The sequence below is a fragment of the Balaenoptera acutorostrata genome, chromosome 3 (genome assembly GCF_949987535.1).
Source record: "Balaenoptera acutorostrata chromosome 3, mBalAcu1.1, whole genome shotgun sequence".
NCBI classification, from domain to species: domain Eukaryota; kingdom Metazoa; phylum Chordata; class Mammalia; order Artiodactyla; family Balaenopteridae; genus Balaenoptera; species Balaenoptera acutorostrata.
The window spans coordinates 94,440,001-94,460,009 of record NC_080066.1 but is presented as its reverse complement, the minus strand read 5'-3'; the positions used below and the strand labels follow the sequence as shown (position 1 = coordinate 94,460,009).

The following is a 20,009-nucleotide window of genomic DNA, read 5'->3' as shown; positions in this document are numbered from 1 at the left end:
GGCCAGAGTTTGGGAGGAGGTGGCTTGGGTAGTTGGGGTGGGGATGGGGGAGGCATGAGGGTATGAGGCTGAGATAGGAGGCAGTGGGAGGTGATGGGAACTGGGGAGGTGAGAAGAGGCGAAAGTGAGGGTGGGAAGTGAGGGTGCCTGAAGCTGGCTGACAGTAATCTGTCCTTCCCAGGAAGAAGAAAAGCTACATACCCTGGCCACCTCCAGCTCTTGGTGCACCAGCTCCAACGGAAGCCTCTCCTCTGGTGTCACCTCTGGCTACAATAGCAGCCCGGCCTTGCCAGGCCAGCTCCAGTCCCCAGACAGTGTTGTGAGTAGGCAAATGCAAGCATGAATCGGGCCGGGAGTGCTGTGGCAAGAGTTTGGGAGGAAGTTCTGCCTCCTGGAGGCCACTGCTGACATGAGCCCTTCTCCTGTATGATGGCCTTTGTCTTCCCTGTGGTTTTTGTCTCCCATGTTCTCCATGTTTTCAGTCTTTTGCTGTTGTAAACAGTGCTTTGTGCATGTATCATTTCATACATGTGCACATATATCTGGGGGGTAAATTCCCAGAAGTGGACTTGTACAAAGATATGGGCATTTGAAACTGATAGGTATTGGCAGGCTTCCCCTCACAGATGTCCTGCTTTATACTCCCCCCCAACCTGACCAGCAGGGGAGAGAGTGCATCTCCCCCCACACCCTCACCAATGTGTTACCAAATGTTTGGACTTTTGCTGGGCGGTCTGTTCATATCCTTTGCTCATTTATCTCCTTTTTTTTCCTTACTAGTTTCAAGGAGTTCTTTATATATTAGCAAGATAGCCCTTTGCCTGATAGGAATTAGAAATTTTTTCCCCTAGTTTTTCATTCTCTTTTGGCTTTGCTTCTTGTGTTTGGAGCCATTCAGAAAGTTTTATCAGTTTTCCTTTTATAGTGTCTATGTTCTGACCCACAATTAGAAATACATTCTCCATTCCAAAGTTATAAATAATTTTTCCTGTAGTTTCTTCTAGAACTTGTGTGGCTTTATTTTTCGTATATAAGTCTTTGCTCCGTTTGGAATGCATATATAGTATGAGGTGTGGATCCAACTTTATTCTTCCCGACGGTTATCTAGTTAACCCTATCGTGCTTGTTAGATAGTTCATCTAGACAGTTCCTCTTTGTCTCACCAGTTTAAGATGTCATCTTTTCTTGTACCAAGGCTTATAATATATTCTCCTACTCATTACTCTTCTTTTTTTTAGATTATCATTATTTTTTACTGAAATACAGTTGATTTACAATGTTGTGTTAATTTCTGCTGTGTAGCAAAGTGATTCAGTTATACATATATGTACATTCCTTTTTTTATATGCTTTTTCATTATGGTTTATCATAGAATATTGAATACAGTTCCCTGTGCTATACAGTAGGACCTTGTTGTTCCCATTATTCTTCTTTTTCTGACCCTGTAGTGTATTCTTTTTTTAATTTAATTTTTATTTTATATTGGGGTATAGTTGATTTACAATGTTGTGTTAGTTTCAGGTGTACAGCAAAGTGGTTCAGTTATACATATCATTCTTTTTCAGATTCTTTTCCCATATAGGTTATTACAGAATATTGAGTAGAGTTCCCTGTGCTATACGACAGGTCCTTGTTGATTATCTATTTTATATATAGTAGCGTGTGTATGTTAATCCCAACCTCCTACTTTATCCTTCCCCCCTGCCCCACCTTTCCCCTTTGGTAAACATAAGTTTGTTTTCAAAGTCTGGGAGTCTCTTTCTGTTTTGTAAATAAGTTCATTTGTATCATCTTTTTGGATTGCACACATAAAGTGATATCATATGATATTTGTCTTTCTCTGTCTGACTTACTTCACTTAGTATGATAATCTCTAGGTCCATCTGTATTGCTGAAAATGGCATTATTTCATTCTTTTTTATGGCTGAGTAATATTCCATTGTATATATGTACCACATCTTCTTGATCCATTCATCTGTCGATGGACATTTAGGTTGCTTCCATGTCTTGGCTATTGTAAATAGTGCTGCAATGAACATTGGGGTATGTGTATATTTTCAAATTATGGTTTTCTCCAGATATATGCCCAGGAGTGGGATTGCTGGATCATATGGTAGTTCTAGTTTTAGTTTTTTAAGGAACCTCCATACTGTTCTCCATAGTGGTTGTACCAATTTATATTCCCACCAACAATGTAGGAGGTTTCCTTTTTCTCCATACCTTCTCCAGCATTTGTTATTCATAGACTTTTGGATAATGGCCATTCTGACTGGTGGGAGGTGATACCTCCTTGTAGTTTTGATTTGCATTTCTCTAATAATTATCTATATTGAGCATCTTTTCATGTGCTTTATGGCCATCTGTATGTCTTCTTTGGAGAAATGTCTGTTTAGATCTTCTGCCCATTTTTTGATTGGGTTGTTTGTTTTTTTTGATATTGAGCTGCGTGAGCTGTTTGTATATTTTGAAGCTTAATCCCTTCTCAGTCTCTTTCTTTGCAAATATTTTCTCCCATTCTGTGGGTTTTCTTTTCGTTTCTTATGGTTTCCTTTGCTGTGCAAAAGCTTTTAAGTTTAATTTGCTACCATTTGTTTATTTTTGTTTTTATTTTCATTACTCTGGGAGGTGGATCCAAAAAGATATTGCTGCAATTTATGTCAAAGAGTGTTCTGCCTGTGTTTTCCTCTAAGAGTTTTATAGTATCCAGTCTTAAATTTAGGTCTTTAATTCGCTTTGATTTATTTTTGTGTATGGTGTTAGAGAATGTTCTAATTTCATTATTTTACCTATAGCTCTCCAGTTTTTCCAGCACCACTTATAGAAGAGACTGTCTTTTCTCCACTGTATATTCTTGCCTCCTTTGTCGTAGATTAATTAACCACAGGTGCATGGGTTTTTTGTTTTTGTTTTTTTTATTAATCAGTCATCAATTTTATACACATCACTGTATACATGTCAATCCCAATTGCCCAGTTCAGCACACCACCATCCCCACCCCACCACAGTTTTCCCCCTTGGTGTCCATACGTTTGTTCTCTACATCTGTGACTCAACTTCTGCCCTGCAACCTGGTTCATCTGTACCATTTTTCTAGGTTCCACATACATGCGTTAATATACGATATTTGTTTTTCTCTTTCTAACTTACTTCACTCTGTATGACAGTCTCTAGATCCATCCACGTCTCAACAAATGACTCAATTTCGTTCCTTTTTATGGCTGAGTAATATTCCATTGTATATATGTACCACAACTTCTTTATCCATTCGTCTGTCGATGGGCATTTAGGTTGCTTCCATGACCTGGCTATTGTAAATAGTGCTGCAATGAACATTGGGGTGCATGTGTCTTTTTGAATTACGGTTTTCTCTGGGTATATGCCCAGTAGTGGGATTGCAGGATCATATGGTAATTCTATTTTTAGTTTTTTAAGGAACCTCCATATTGTTCTCCATAGTGGCTGTATCAATTTACATTCCCACCAACAGTGCAAGAGGGTTCCCTTTTCTCCACACCCTCTCCAGCATTTGTTGTTTGTAGATTTTCTGATGATGCCCATTCTAACTGGTGTGAGGTGATACCTCATTGTAGTTTTGATTTGCATTTCTCTAATAATTAGTGATGTTGAGCATCTTTTCATGTGCTTCGTGGCCGTCTGTATGTCTTCTTTGGAGAAATGTCTATTTAGGTCTTCTGCCCATTTTTGGATGGGGTTGTTTGTTTCTTTAATATTGAGCTGAATGAGCTGTTTATATATTTTGGAGATTAATCCTTTGTCCGTTGATTCGTTTGCAAATATTTTCTCCCATTCTGAGGGTTGTCTTTTCGTCTTGTTTATGGTTTCCTTTGCTGTGCAAAAGCTTTGAAGTTTCATTAGGTCCCATTTGTTTATTTTTGTTTTTATTTCCATTACTCTAGGAGGTGGATCAAAAAAGATCTTGCTGTGATTTATGTCAAAGAGTGTTCTCCCTATGTTTTCCTCTAAGAGTTTTATAGTGTCCAGTCTTACATTTAGGTCTCTAATCCATTTTGAGTTTATTTTTGTGTATGGTGTTAGGGAGTATTCTAATTTCATTCTTTTACATGTAGCTGTCCAGTTTTCCCAGCACCACTTATTGAAGAGACTGTCTTTTCTCCATTGTATATCTTTGCCTCCTTTGTCATAGATAAGTTGACCATAGGTGTGTGGGTTTATCTCTGGGCTTTCTATCTTGTTCCATTGATCTATGTTTCTGTTTTTGTGCCAGTACCATACTGTCTTGATTACTGTAGCTTTGTAGTATAGTCTGAAGTCAGGGAGTCTGATTCCTCCTCTGTTTTATTGCCTCAAGACTGCTTTGGCTATTCGGGGTCTTTTGTGTCTCCATACAGATTTTAAGATGATTTGTTCTAGTTCCGTAAAAAATGCCATTGGTAATTTGATAGGGATTGCATTGAATCTGTAGATTGCTTTGGGTAGTATAGTCATTTTCACAATATTGATTCTTCCAATCCAAGAACATGGTATATCTCTCCATCTGTTGGTATCATCTTTAATTTCTTTCATCAGTGTCTTATAGTTTTCTGCATACAGGTCTTTTGTCTCCCTAGGTAGGTTTATTCCTAGGTATTTTATTCTTTTTGTTGCAATGGTAAATGGGAGTGTTTCCATGATTTCTCTTTCAGATTTTTCATCATTAGTGTATAGGAATGCAAGAGATTTCTGTGCATTAATTTTGTATCCTGCAACTTTACCAAATTCATTGATTAGCTCTAGGAGTTTTCTGGTAGCTTTTTTAGGATTCTCTATGTATAGTATCATGTCATCTGCAAACAGTGACAGTTTTACTTCTTCTTTTCCAATTTGTATTCCTTTTCTTTTTCTTCTCTGATTGCTGTGGCTAGGACTTCCAAAACTATGTTGAATAATAGTGGTGAGGGTGGACATCCTTGTCTCATTCCTGATCTTAGAGGAAATGCTTTCAGTTTTTCACCATTGAGAATGATGTTTGCTGTGGCTTTGTCATATATGGCCTTTATTATGTTGAGGTAGGTTCCCTCTATGCCCATTTTCTGGAGAGTTTTTATCATAAATGGGTGTTGAATTTTGTCAGAAGCTTTTTCTGCATCTATTGAGATGATCATATGGTTTTTATTCTTCAGTTAATATGGTGGAGAGTTTTTATCATAAATGGGTGTTGAATTTTGTCAGAAGCTTTTTCTGCATCTATTGAGATGATATATGGTTTTTATTCTTCAGTTTGTTAATATGGTGTATCACATTGATTGATTTGCATATATTGAAGAATCCTTGCATCCCTGAGATAAATCCCACTTGATTGTGGTGTATGATCCTTTTAATGTGTTGTTGGATTCTGTTTGCTAGTATTTTGTTGAGGATTTTTGCATCTATATTCATCAGTGATATTGGTCTGTAACTTTCTTTTTGTGTAGTATCTTTGTCTGGTTTTGGTATCAGGGTGATGGTGGCCTCATAGAATGAATTTGGGAGTGTTCCTCCCTCTGCAATTTTTTGTAAGAGTTTGAGAAGAATGGGTGTTAGCTCTTCTCTAAATGTTTGATAGAATTCACCTGTGAAGCCACCTGGTCCTGGACTTTTGTTTGTTGGAAGATTTTTAATCACAGTTTCAATTTTATTACTTGTGATTGGTCTGTTCATATTTTCGATTTCTTCCCGGTTCAGTCTTGGAAGGTTATACCTTTCTAAGAATTTGTCCATTTCTTCCAGGTTGTCCGTTTTATTGGCATAGAGTTGCTTGTAGTAGTCTCTTAGGATGCTTTGTGTTTCTGCGGTGTCTGTTGTAACTTCTCCTTTTCATTTCTGATTTTATTGATTTGAGTCCTCTCCCTCTTTTTCTTGATGAGTCTGGCTAATGGTTTATCAATTTTGTTTATCTTCTCAAAGAACCAGCTTTTAGTTTTATTGATCTTTGCTATTATTTTCTTTGTTTCTATTTCATTTATTTCTGCTCTGATCTTTATGATTTCTTTCCTTCTCCTAACTTTGGGTTTTGTTTGTTCTTCTTTCTCTAGTTCCTTTAGGTGTAAGGTTAGATTGTTTACTTGAGGTTTTTCTTGTTTCTTTAGGTAGGCTTGTATATCTATAAACTTCCCTCTCAGAACTGCTTATGCTGCATCCCATAGGTTTTGGGTCGTCGTGTTTTCATTGTCATTTGTCTCTAGGTATTTTTTGATTTCCTCTTTGATTTCTTCAGTGATCTCTTGGTTATTTAGTAACATATTGTTTAGCCTCCATGTGTTTGTGTTTTTTACGTTTTTTTCCCTGTGATCCATTTCTAATCTCATAGTGTTGTGGTCAGAAAAGATGCTTGATATGATTTCAATTTTCTTAAATTTACTGAGGCTTGATTTGTGACCCAAGATATGATCTATCCTGGAGAATGTTCTGTGTGCACTTGAGAAGAAAGTGTAATCTGCTGTTTTTGGATGGAATGTCCTATAAATATCAATTAAATCTATCTGGTCTATTGTGTCATTTAAAGGTTCTGTTTCCTTATTTATTTTCATTTTGGATGATCTGTCCATTGGTGTAAGTGGGGTGTTAAAGTCCCCCACTATTATTGTGTTACTGTCAATTTCCTCTTTTAGAGCTGTTAGCAGTTGCGTTATGTATTGAGGTGCTCCTATGTTGGGTGCATATATATTTATAATTGTTATATCTTCTTCTTGGATTGATCCCTTGATCATTATGTAGTGTCCTTCCTTGTCTCTTGTAACATTCTTTATTTTAAAGTCTATTTTATCTGATATGAGTATAGCTACTCCAGCTTTCTTTTGATTTCCATTTGCATGGAATATCTTTTTCCATCCCCTCACTTTCAGTCTGTATGTGTCCCTAGGTCTAAAGTGGGTCTCTTGTAGACAGCATATATATGGGTCTTGTTTTTGTATCCATTCAGCAAGGCTGTGTGTTTTGGTTGGAGCATTTAATCCATTCACGTTTAAGGTAATTATCGATATGTATGTTCCTATGACCATTTTCTTAATTGTTTTGGGTTTGTTTTTGTAGGTCCTTTTCTTCTCTTGTGTTTCCCACTTAGAGAAGTTCCTTTAGCATTTGTTTTAGAGCTGGTTTGGTGGTGCTGAATTTTCTTAGCTTTTGCTTGTCTGTAAAGCTTTTGATTTCTCCATCAAATCTAAATGAGATCCTTGCCGGGTAGAGTAATACTGGTTGTAGGTTCTTTCCTTTGATCACTTTAAGTATATCATGCCACTCCCTTCTGGCTTGTAGAGTTTCTGCTGAGAAATCAGCTGTTAACCTTATGGGAATTCCCTTGTATGTTATTTGTCGTTTTTCCCTTGCTGCTTTCAATAATTTTTCTTTGTCTTTAACTTTTGCCAATTTGATTACTATGTGTCTCGGCGTGTTTCTCCTTGGGTTTATCCTGTATGGGACTCTCTGTGCTTCCTGGACTTAGGTGGCTCTTTCCTTTCCCATGTTAGGGAAGTTTTTGACTAAAATCTCTTCAAATATTTTCTCTTGTCCTTTCTCTCTCTCTTCTCCTTCTGGGACCCCTATAATGCGAATGTTGTTGCGTTTAATGTTGTCCCAGAGGTCTCTTAGGCTCTAACAGTGACAATGACAATGTCTTTGGTTTCATTTCTTTTCATTCTTTTTTCTTTATTCTGTTCCGCAGCAGTGAATTCCACCATTCTTTCTTCCAGGTCACTTATCCATTCTTCTGCCTCAGTTATTTTGCTATTGATTCCTTCTAGTATAGTTTTCATTTCAGTTACTGTATTGTTCATCTCTGTTTGTTTGTTCTTTAATTCTTCTAGGTCTTTGTTAATCATTTCTTGCATCTTCTCAGTCTTTGCCTCCATTCTTATTCCAAGGTCCTGGATCATCTTCACTATCATTCTTCTGAATTCTTTTTCTGGAAGGTTGCCTATCTCCACTTCATTTAGTTGTTTTTCTGGGGTTTTATCTTGTTCCTTCATCTGGTATATAGCCCTCTGCCTTTTCATCTTGTCTATCTTTCTGTGAATGTGGTTTTTGTTCCACAGGCTGCAGGATTGTAGTTTTCCTTGCTTCTGCTGTCTGCCCTCTGGTGGTAGAGGCTTGATGGGAGGCTCTGGTCGGTGCATGGGTTTATTTCTGGGCTTTCTCTCCTGTTCCATTGATCTATATTTGTTTTTGTGCCAGTACTGTACTGTTTTGATTACTGTAGCTTTGTAGTATAGTTTGACGTCAGGGAGCCCGATTCTTCCAATTCAGTTTTTCTTTCTCAGGATTGCTTTGGCTATTTGGGGTCTTTTATGTTTCCATACAAATTTTAAAATTTCTTGTTCTAGTTCTGTGAAAAATGCCATTGGTAATTTGATAGGGATTGCATTGAATTTGTAGATTGCCTTGGGTAGTATAGTCATTTTGACAGTATTGATTCTTCCAAGAACACAGTATATCTTTCCATCTGTTTGTGTCATCTTCGATTTCTTTCATCAGCATCTTATAGTTTTCGGAGTACAGGTCTCTTGCCTCCTTAGGTAGGTATATTCCTAGGTATTTTATTCTTTTTGTTGCAATGCTAAATGGGAGTGTTTCCTTAATTTCCCTTTATGATCTTTCGTTGTTAGTGTATAGAAATGCAGGAGATTTCCATGTATTAATTTTGTATCCTGCAACGTTACCAAATTCATTGATGAGCTCTAGTAGTTTTTTGGTAGCATCTTTAGGATTTTCTATGTATAGTATCATGTTATCTGCAAACCGTGAGTTTTACTTCTTCTTTTCCAATTTGGATTCCTTTTATTTCTTTTTCTTCTCTGATTGCCATGGCTAGGACTTCCAAAACTACGTTGAGTAAGAGTGGTGGGAGTGGACATCCTTGTCTTGTTCCTGATCTTAGAGGAAGTGCTTTCAGCTTTTCACCATTGATTATGATGTTAGCTGTGGGTTTGTCATATATGGCCTTTACTATGTTGAGGTAGGTTCCCTCTTTGCCCACTTTCTGGAGAGTTTTTATCATAAATGGGGTTGAATTTTGTCAAAAGCTTTTTCTGCATCTATTGAGATGATAATATGGTTTTTACTCTTTAAGTTGTTAATGTGGTATATCACACTGATTGATTTGTAGATATTGAAAAATCCTTGCATCCCTGGGATAAATCCCACTTGATCATGGTGTATGATCCTTTTACAATTCTATTGTTGGATTCAGTGTGCTAGTATTTGTTGAGGATTTTTGCATCTATGTTCATCAGTGATATTGGCCTGTAATTTTCTTTTTTTGTGTTGTCTTTGGTTTCGGTATCAGGGTGATGGTGGCCTCATAGAATGAGTTTGGGACTATTCCTTCCTCTGCAATTGTTTAGAATAGTTTCAGAAGGATAGGTGTTAATTCTTCCCTAAAAGTTTGAAAGAATTCGTCTGTGAAGCCATCTGGTCCTGGACTTGTGTTTGTTGGGAGTTTTTTAATCCCAGTTTCAATTTCAGTAATTGTGATTGGTCTGCTCATATTTTCTGTTTCTTCCTGGTTCAGTCTTGGAAGATTGTACCTTTCTAAGAATTTGTCCGTTTCTTCTAGGTTGTCCATTTTACTGGCATATAGTTCCTTGTAGTAGTCTCTTATGATCCTTTGTATTTCTCTGGAGTTAGTTGTAACTTCTTTCTTTTTAATCAATTAGTTTATTTTTGGCTGCATTGGGTCTTCGTTGCTGTGTTGCACGTGGGCTTTCTCTAGTCGCAGGAAGTGGGGGCTACTCTTCGTTGCGGTGTGCGGGTTTCTCATTGCGGTGGCTACTCTTGTTGCGGAGCACAGGCTCTAGGTGCACAGGCTCAGTAGTTGTGGCTCAGGCACTAGAGCGCAGGCTCAGTAGTCGTGGTACACGGGCTTAGTTGCTCCACGGCATGTGGGATCTTCCCAGACCAGGGCTCAAACCTGTGTCCCTTGCATTGACAGGTGGATTCTTAACCACTGCACCACCAGCGAAGTCCCTTTAACTTGTTTTTCATTTCTAATTTTATTGATTTGAGCCTTTTCCCTTTTTTTCTTGATGAGTCCGGCTAAACGTTTATCATTTTTGTTTATCTTTTCAGAGAACCAGCTTTTAGTTTCATTGATCTTTTCTATTGTTTTCTTCATCTCTATTTCATTTATTTCTGCTCTCATCTTTATGATTTCTTTCCTTCTAGTAACTTTGGGTTTTGTTTGTTCTTCTTTCTCTCGTTGCTTTAGGTGTAAGGTTAGGTTGTTTATTTGAGATTTTTCTTGTTTCCTGAGGTAAGATTGTATGGCTATAAGCATCCCTCTTCCTTGGCATTCCTTGGCTTGTAACTGTATCACTCCAACCTTTGCCTTTGGCATCACGTGGCTTCTCCCTGTGTGTCTCTGTGTCCCTGTGTCTTCGTGTGGCCTTCTTATAAGGACACCAGTCATTGGATGTATGGCCCACTCTAATCCAGTGGGACCTCATCGTAACTTGATTGCATCTGTAAAGACCCTATTTCCAAATAAAGTTACACTTACAGACAGCAGGAGTTAGGACTTCAACATATCATTTTTGGAGGACAATAACTCACCCCACAACAAGGGTTCATCCACTTGTAGCATGTATCAGAATTTCATTCCTTTTTATGACTAATAATATCACATTGTGTGACTATCACATTTATTTGACCATCAGTTGATGGTCATTTAGGTTGTTCCCACTTTTTGCCTATTATGAATAATGCTCCTGTGAACATTGATGTACAAGTTTTTGTGTGGACGTGTTTTCACTTCTCTTGGGTTTTACCTAGGAGTTGGACTGAGATCATAGGGTAACTCTGTTTCTTGAAAAACTGCCAGACTGTTTTTCAAAGTAGCTGCACTATTCTGCAGTCCCATCAACAGTGTATAAACAATGTATTTCTCCACATCCTAGCGAACATTTGTTATTATTCATCTTTTAAATTATATTCATCCCAGTGGGATGTCATGTGGTACCTCATCGTTTGCATCATCCTGATGGTTAATGGTGTTGAACTTTTCATGTGCTTATTATAAATTTATAAATTTTTTTAGAGCAATGTCTTTTCACATCTTTTGTCCATTTTCTAATTGGGTTGTCTTTTTATTATTAAGGCAAAGAGTTCTTTATATATTCTAGTATAAGTCCCTTATCAGTTATATGATTTATAAAAAGTTTCTTTATTTTGTATGTTTTTTCACTTTCCTGATGGTGTCATTTGAAGCACAATGTTATAAATTTTGATCATGTCTACTTTATTTTTTTCTTTTGTTGCTTGTGCTTTTGGTTTCATATCTAAGACACTCTTGCTCAATCCAAGGTCATAAAGATTATGCCTATATTTTCTTTTAGTAGTTTTATAGTTTTAGTTCCTACATTTGGGCCTTTGATCTGTTTTGAATCAATTTTTGTATATAGTGAGAATTAGGGATCAAATTACTTTCTTTTGCATGTGGATATCCAGTTGTCCCAGCACCGTTTGTTCAGACAGATAGTCTTTTCTCCCATTGAATTGTCTCAGCACCCTAGTCAAAGATTAACTGACCATAGATGTGTGGATTTATTTCTGGACTCTTAATTCCATCCCATTGAATTATATATCTATTCTTAGGCCAATACCACACTGTCTTGATAACTGTTTAGGTTTGTGGTAGATTTTGAAATCAGGAAGTATATGTCTTCCAACTTTGTTCTTTTTCAAGATTGTTTTGACTATTCTGGGTCCCTTGACTGTACACACGAATTTTAGGGATAATCTTTTCAATTTCTGAAAAGAAGTCAGCTGGGATTTTGATTGGGATTGCATTGAACCTGTAGATCAATTTGAGGAGGGTTGCTATCTGAACAGTATTAAGTCTTTCAATTCATGAACATGGGACATCTTTTCATTTATTCAGGTCTTCTTTATTTTTTATTAGATTCTTTAGGTGATATGACCTTGTATATAGAATATCCTATCTTTTGTTGTTGTTGTTGTTTTCTTGCCTAACTGCCCTGGCTAGAATCTTGAGTACCATGTTAAATAGAAGTGGTGAGAGCAGACATTCTTGTCTTGTTACTGATTTTAGGAGAAAACCATCCAGTTTTTACTATTAAGTATGTTAGCTGTGGGGTTTTCGTACATAATCTTTATCAAGTTGAGGAAATTTCCTTCTAGTCCTAGCTTATTGAGTGTTTTTATCATGAAAGGGTGTTGGATTTAAATACTTTTTCCTGCATCTATTGAGATGATCATGTGGGTGTTTTCCTTTGTTCTATTAATATATTACATTGATTTTTCTATGTTGAACTAACTTTGTGTTCCTGGGATAAATCCCACTTGGTCATGGTATATATCCTCTTTATATGTCGCTAGACTCAGTTTACTAGTTATTTTGCTGAGGATTTATTTGTTTAAATGCACAGGGATATTGGCCTGTAGTTTACTTGATGTCTTTGGTTTTATCAGGGTAATCTCGGCCTCATAGAATGAGTTGAGAAGTGTTCCCTCCTCTATTTTTGGAAGAACTGTGAAGGACTGGTGTTAATTCTTCTCTAAATGCATCGTAGATTTCACTAATGAAGCTATCCCATCTTGAAATTTTCTTTGTGGGAATTTTTTCCATTTTTTGATTACTAAATTTACTTATTAAATGTCTATTCAGATTTTCCATTTCTTCTTGAGTCAGTTTCAGTAGTTTGTGTCTTTTTAGGAACTTGTCCATTTCATCTGAGTTATCTAATTGTTGGCATGTAGTTGTTCATAATATTCATTTATTTTTATTCTTTTTCATAGATGTAAATATCTGAAGTTAAAACCTTCCCTCTGAGCACTGCTTTAGTTGTATCCCACAAGTTGTGATATATATATATATATATATATATATATATATATATATATATATATATATGTATATAATCTTTGCTTTATAGTAATTTTGAAATTTCAGTTTGTATTTCTTCTTTACCCAATTGTTGTTAAGAGTTTTTAAAAACTTTTTGGTAGAAAGGTCCTCGTGTTTTCTGATTTTGTTATTTTTCTTTTTAAGGGAACTTTATTTTTATTTATTCATTTATGGCTGCGTTGGGTCTTCGTTGCTGCGTGGGCTTTCTTTAGTTGCAGCGAGTAGGGGCTACTCTTCATCACGGTGTGTAGGCTTCTCATTACGGTGGCTTCTCTTGTTGCGGAGCATGGGCTCTAGGCACTCAGGCTTCAGTAGTTGTGGCACGAGGGCTCAGTAGTTGTGGCTCACAGGCTCTAGAGCACAGGCTCAGTAGTTGTGGTGCACGGGCTTAGCTGTTCTGCGGCATGTGGGATCTTCCCAGACCAGGGCTCAGACCCGTGTCCCCTGCATTGGCAGGTGCATTCTTAACCACTGCGCCACCAGGGAAGCCCTGTTATTAATATTCAAGTTTGCCATGTGTTGAGAGAATGTATGATTTCAGAGAAAGTACAATTTCTGTTTTTTATATTTGAGGGTTTTGGTCATGAATATTCCATTGGCTTCTAAAAATCTTGTTTATCTTCATTTGTGGTCTGTGTTTTCCTTGCTTTGGGGGTGTATATGTGTCTTCTTTCTGGTAATTTGGAAGCCTTTTTTTCCCTTTCTTTTCATCATCACTTTTATATATTTAAATAGTCTTTATTTCTTGATTTAGCAGTTTTCTTTTCACCCTGGCTGTAAACCATGAGGAAATCAGTGTATTTCCACCTTCTCTCATTTTTTCTCATTACCTTTTGTTACAGTATTTCTATACTGTTTACAGTGTTTGTATTCAGAGTTCTAGTTCTTGTGCTAGATCAAATGGACTCTGCTCATTTGCAGTTCTTTGGCATACATTCTTTTTTCTACCCTAGTAATTCTTCTTCTTGTAATTTCTTCAAGAAAGACTCAAGGGCACTATATTCTCTAGGTTCTCTGAGTTCATATTTGAAAATGTCTATTGCCACTTAAATGAAATAATATCTGTAGATTAAATACCTAGAAGCAGGATTGCTAGGTGTCATAGGATATATGTGTTTTTAATTTAAAATATGTGATGAATATTTTCAAAATATACCTATTTACACTCTCAAATAACAATATATAAGTGCCTACTTACCCACATTTCTGCTTAACAGTGTTTATTAAGGGTTTTTTCCTTCAATCTTTGTGAATCTCATAGGCATAAAATAGTATTTCATTTTAGCTTTAATTTGCAATTCTCTTGTGTCTGAGATGGAGTGCCTTTTCAGATATTTAAGAGCCCTTTGGCTTTTTGCTTTGCCTGCCAGTGTACTGGGTCCATTTCTGTTAGGTTGTTCTCCTTTTGTTTTTGGTGGCCTTTCTTTTTTTTTTTTAATTTATTTATTTATATTTATTTTTGGCTGTGTTGGGTCTTCGTTTCTGTGCGAGGGCTTTCTCCAGTTGCGGCAAGCGGGGGCCACTCTTCATCGCGGTGCGCGGGCCTCTCACCATCGCGGCCTCTCCTGTTGTGGAGCACAGGCTCCAGACACGCAGGCTCAGTAGTTGTGGCTCACGGGCTTAGTTGCTCCGCGGCATGTGGGATCTTCCCAGACCAGGGCTCGAACCCGTGTCCCCTGCATTGGCAGGCAGATTCTTAGCCACTGCGCCACCAGGGAAGCCCCGTGGCCTTTCTTTATATTAAGACAGTTATCCTTTTGCCATTTGAGAGGCCAGTGTTTTTTCCTAGTTGTTTGTTTTTATGATATGTTAATCTAGTTTTTATCAATCTTTTCTTTCAGGGCCTTTGGAGTTTGTGCCCTGTTTAGAAAGGCATTTCTGCACTATGAGATCATTAAATTTAAAAAAAAATTTTCTCATAGTAATATTAAATTCTCCCCCATCCTGTACATTTTTGAGCCACAAAGCATAAGTAATTTGTTTTGACAAGATGTATGAAATGGGTCTGATGTAACCTTTTCTTCAGATGGTGACCCTGTCGTCTCAGCAATATTTATCGATTAATCCACACGTATTTACTTTTGGAAGTCATCAGTATAGCACTGGGAACAGATGGGATCACACAGGAGTATATTATAGAGCGAGAAGAGGGCCTAGGCCCGAGTCTTGAAAGAATCCCAATAAATCAACTTATGTTTGGGGGAGATGAGCCAACAAAGGAAACTGGGAAGGAACACCCAGAGAGATAGAAAGCCAAGATCCCAGGGATACAGGAAGCAAGTGAAAGGGAGATGCTCAGTAAGATGAGGACTGGGACCTGTTCACCACATCCAGTCACATGGATCTAGCAAAGGCTAGACTTGAGTGCATTCAGAAGGGTATAAGAGGTGGGAGATGGCAAACGGTGACAGTCATTTCAAGTTTATCTGTAAAGGCCAAAAGAGCAAAGATGCCTGTAGAGGAAAGTTTTTAAAGGTGGGAGAAATTTTTGCATGCTTAAATGCTGATATGAAGAATCTAGTGAAGAGGGAGAGGTGGAAGCAATAAGTGAAGAAAGAGATGATCAGTAGTGAAAGGTTCTTAAGAAGGTGGCACAAAATCTCAGTCTGCCTGAAGTAGGAGAGACCACTTGGATGTTGCAGCAGGAAGAAAGGATGTAAAGATGGAGACAGAATATCTTTGTTCACTTCTTTTTTTTAAAGTAGCACTAGGCTAGGAACCGATGATAGAGGTAGGATAGTGGGTGCCTGTTAGATCCAGCAGAGGTCAAGGGTCATGTCATTGAGGAGCTGCTTGTAGTAAAGGTGTGGTGGCTGTATTGCAGATCCAGAGGATCATCCCCATTTGGTTCCAAATTAGGACCTTTGGCTTAGCTGCTGTACCTGGGGCTGGGGCCAAGGGTCAAGCGTTTCTCACAGCCCGTCACTTTTCTTCCGCATCCCACCTCCCACCTCCCAGTTGGGCTTTGTTTGCTGCCCACATTAAACAGAGCTCCAGCAATGGCCTCATTCCTGTTGCTGCAGTGGCGCAGGGGGCGCCCCACCCACTGACCCCTGGTACCCCATTGTCTCAGGTCCCAGTTCATTCTGATCCCTGTTGGAACTCTCCTACAAGCAACCTTGAGCGTGTGGCTTGAAGGGCAAGGAAACTCTCCAGGGGACTGGTTTCTATTGCGGTTGACTTCTCAAGGGCATCCAGCAGGGAAGACCTTTTCACTTGAGCCTTTATGTTGAAAGCTGTTTGGTGCTGTTCAGAGGCAGAGGAGATAATTCTGCACTGGCTTTCTGGTGCTCTGCTCTCTCCCTGCCTCTGCTCTGGTCCTAAGCATCTTCTCTTCTGCAGGGGGACACAAACTTGCCTGATTCCAGAGACTCCTGGATAGGGGAGGTGTGGGGCCACTCTGAAGTGAGGAACAGTCAGCTGAACCTGGCCAGCTCTGCCTGGAAAACCTCAGCCTGCAGTGAGTGGTGGGGACTTTGGGGCTGAGGTCTGCTAGATCCTGGGGAGCCACTGTCCCTCAGGAGGCCGTTGCTGCCGTGAGGCCCTGATGCTCATGCCGTCTCAAGAGCCTCCACCTATTCATTGTAGGCCGCAGAGCCTCCCTGGGCAGTTGCTGCTGTTCTCCATCCAGCCTGTCCAGCCTGGGGACCTCCTTCTCCTCCTACTACAAGGATTTGGCCAAGCACATCGTGGACATCTCTATGGCTGATGTGAGGTTTCCTGTAGCCGATGCTGCTGGGTGGGGAGGAAGAAAGAGGAGGGAAGGAACAGAGCCGATGAGGGCTTCTTCAGCAGCTCTCTATCTTTACAAAAGCGGGGAATTCAGTAAATGCTGGCCTTAGGGACTAATCGAAGAGTCTGCTTTGTACCAACCGTGCCCACTAATTTGGGTGTGGTCACTGTGTCCCCAGGTAATGGCTGCTTGCTCAGATAATCTGAACAACTTCTTCAGCTGCCGGGCAGCAGCTGGCTGGAAGTAAGTTCCTTTGCACAGTGTCTTCTCCCTGTGGCCCTGCTCGCCTTCTCTCCTCCTTTCCCTTCTCCACGCTGGCTTGAGTCCCTCGCCATGAGCTCTTCCTCTGTGACTCCAGAACCCAGATTTCATCCCCTCCTCCTCTTCCCCACCCTTGGTGTCTCCCCCAGCCATCAGGGCGAGGAGCAGGAGGTGCAACTGTACTACAAGGTGTTTTCTTCTACCCGGCATGGCTTCCTGGGGGCTGGCGTGGTGTCCCAGCCACTGTCTCACGTGTGGGCAGCTGTGAGTGACCCCACCTTGTGGCCCCTGTACCACAAGCCCATCCAGACAGCGAGGCTGCATCAGCGGGTGACCAACAGCATCAACCTGGGTGAGCCCAGGGGACAGAGGCAGCAGGGTCAGAGGCAGTGCTCTCGGGAGGCCGGGTACTCAGGCTAGGTCCAGCGGGGTGTCAGGCTGTGGAATGATGGGGTGTCACGGGGCAGAACTCGGTCTGTCCATGTACCTTCTGACTTTCTGCATCCCTGCCCCTCCAGTGTATTTGGTGTGCAATACCACCCTGTGTGCACTGAAGCAGCCACGGGATTTCTGTTGTGTCTGCGTGGAAGCCAAAGAGGTGCCTGCCTTGCTGGTGGTAAAGATGTTGTGGGAGGAACTTGGACTGGCGTGTTGTGAGAAGCAATCTTTGTGGGCATCAGGTCCTCTGGGGGAAGGAGGGCAAGTTGGGCCAGGGTGGGGGTGGCTTGAAGGCTGGCCCAGTGTTGCCTTCCACGGTACTGACTGCACTGGCGCCTGTCCCTGTTTGTCCCTGTCCCTCCCATATCACGTAGGCTGAACTCACATTGCTCTGTTTCCAGGGGCAACTGTCTATCATGGCAGCTCAGTCTGTGTATGATACGTCCATGCCGAGACCCAGCAGGGAGATGGTCCGAGGGGAGATCCTGCCCAGTGCCTGGATCCTGCAGCCCCTCACTGTGGAAGGGAAGGAGATCACCAGAGTCATCTACTTGGCCCAGGTGATTCACCTTGTGCAGCTGGCCTCACAGCATGCCTTGATTTGACCCCAGCCCCATGGAGCTTTCTGTATAGCTGTTCAACATCCTTCAGTACCCAGGACCTGTGGCCTGAGAGCTGGAGACTCAAGGGTTTCTTGGGTCACAAATCAGTGGGGAATCAGAGAGGAAGGAATGAGGCAGAGTTGATCAACCTTCTTCTAAAGCTGCTCTTACCAGAGCCTGGCGGCCTACATCCGCTGGCTGTTCCCAGGGTCCTCAGGAGATAGATGGTCATTGTGAGGCAGAGCAGCACCCTCAGTTCCCTGACTTGACCTTTTGTCATTGGGAAGTGAAGCTTTTGCCTAGATCTGAACAGCAGAGCACAGGGCTGTAGACAGTTCAGTTCAGAGCCTCTCCAATCACAGCAGCCTGGGGTGGCTGCGTATGGCTGAAGTGTGCCCCGGTGCACTCTCTTGGGTCTGTCTGCACCTTTGACTCTTCCCTCTCTGGTTTATTTCAGGTAGAACTTGGTGCTCCAGGATTCCCCCCTCAGCTCCTAAGCTCCTTCATCAAACAGCAGCCGCTGGTTATAGCCAGACTGGCTTCCTTCCTTGGTAGTTAGCATCTCATGGTCAAGATGGCGCTCCAGGACGCCCCAGAGATGCTGGGGCAGCTCTTGTTACTCTCCATATCCTGATGTAAGAAGAGCCAAGGCTACCTGCTGTGGCCGACTGGCACTCAGCCCCGAGTTGCCAGTGAAACCTAGTCAGTACTTGGTCACAGCTGGCACCTCTGCGGAGCAAAGGGGCCTGAGCTCCTGGCTGTCCAGAGTGAATGAAGCTCAACTCACCTTTTTGGATTTCTCACCTTTTTTTCCCGTCTCTGGGACCCTATGGCATACAGGCCACTCCAGGATCAGGACTGGACACAGCCAGCAGAGCTGGGAGCCTGCAGTGCTCTGACATGGTGCTTACTTAGTTCGGCGCAGCCCTGGGGCTGGTAGGGAAGCAGGAGCCATTGGCCAAGACTGCTCAGAATGTGCTCCAGCAGTCAGCTCCACTGTGGGATGGGGTATTAGGAAATAGAAAACGGTTAAAAAAAACAGCTGCACAAACCAGAACACTGATTTAGAATTGTTTCTCCTCCTTGAATTTTTACAAAATGCTTTATTATTAATTTTTGCTTTGCCCCCCTCTTCCTTTCCCTCACAGGAGAAGACAGTTGTTTGGGTCTTGGCCCCAGTAAGGAGTATAGAGTAATGCTCTGTCACGGAGCCACCACTCCAGAGCTCAGAAGAACGGGAAGACCACTGTAGAAACTGGCTGGATAGATTTGGGGTTAGGGTGGGGGCCTAGCTCTTTGAGGAGGACTTGGGGTGGGGCGTGGGCATCTCTCATTTCAGAGATGAAAAACTGTCTTTTGGAGACGGGAGGGAAGATAATGGACCTCCTAGAAGGAGGTAAGTGATTTGTTAGGAGGAAGCGCAATTCCATTCCTTACCTCACTCAGAGACTTGGTCCCAGCCTTCAGTGGTCTCTTGAGCGTTCCACGCACTGCTGTAGCCCCTTCTATTCTAGGATGGGATGGAGAATGGGTTCAGTTTTCTTGTAACTTAGCCTGGCTGAACTCGAGCTTTGAATATTCTGTATGGTTACCTGAAGTGTAGGGGTTGGAGAGATTCTCAGCTTCAGTTCTGGTGCCCAGAGTCTTTGGTGGAAGAGGGTGACCATATGGAGATTGAGAAGATGTGGTAAAAGGTAAATTTCTGTATAGTACAGCAGAGGTTTATTTTTCTAAAAGTATCTGCAGGATTTTGTTTTTCTTTTACCTCAGATTAAGTTATTTATATATTATTGAAGGGTTTTTTTTTTGATTGCTTTTAAACTTATTTTTCTGGTTAATTTTTTTTGGTTACGCTTGATATATTTAACACCCTATTTATGTACTCCCATCTCTCTCCATATGAATCTCTAAGACCATTGATTGAAAAGTTCAGAACACTTGCAAATTAAAAGTCCAATGTGTACTTGTATTCAGTGAAGACTACCCTGGGATAGCCTAAGTGTGTCGTTTGAGCTCAGAATTCAGCCTGGTGATTATGATGGCAGTAATTACTCATGGCCCAGTTTCAAGCTATATAGTTTACACATATGTATTGAGTGTTTCCCATGAGCTCAGCACT

General features: G+C 40.7%; 1 protein-coding gene across 10 annotated transcripts in view; it reads left to right on the top strand.

Moving 5' to 3' along the window:
- STARD9 (StAR related lipid transfer domain containing 9) overlaps positions 1–18,556 on the top strand; it is a 133,519-nt gene extending 114,963 nt beyond the window's left edge. For 9 of the 10 annotated variants that reach the window (XM_057541892.1, XM_028164346.2, XM_028164345.2 and 6 more), the window contains 8 exons: positions 182–319; positions 16,199–16,316; positions 16,445–16,566; positions 16,768–16,832; positions 17,000–17,202; positions 17,369–17,448; positions 17,690–17,848; positions 18,348–18,556. In XM_057541892.1, the coding sequence (XP_057397875.1) occupies positions 182–319; positions 16,199–16,316; positions 16,445–16,566; positions 16,768–16,832; positions 17,000–17,202; positions 17,369–17,448; positions 17,690–17,848; positions 18,348–18,449 (987 nt within the window). In that variant the 3' untranslated portion in view covers positions 18,450–18,556. Of the gene's footprint in view, positions 1–181; positions 320–16,198; positions 16,317–16,444; positions 16,567–16,767; positions 16,833–16,999; positions 17,203–17,368; positions 17,449–17,689; positions 17,849–18,347 lie in introns of those variants that run through there. The other variant, XM_057541896.1, reaches the window with a different exon arrangement.
- Positions 18,557–20,009: the final 1,453 nt, after the last annotated feature.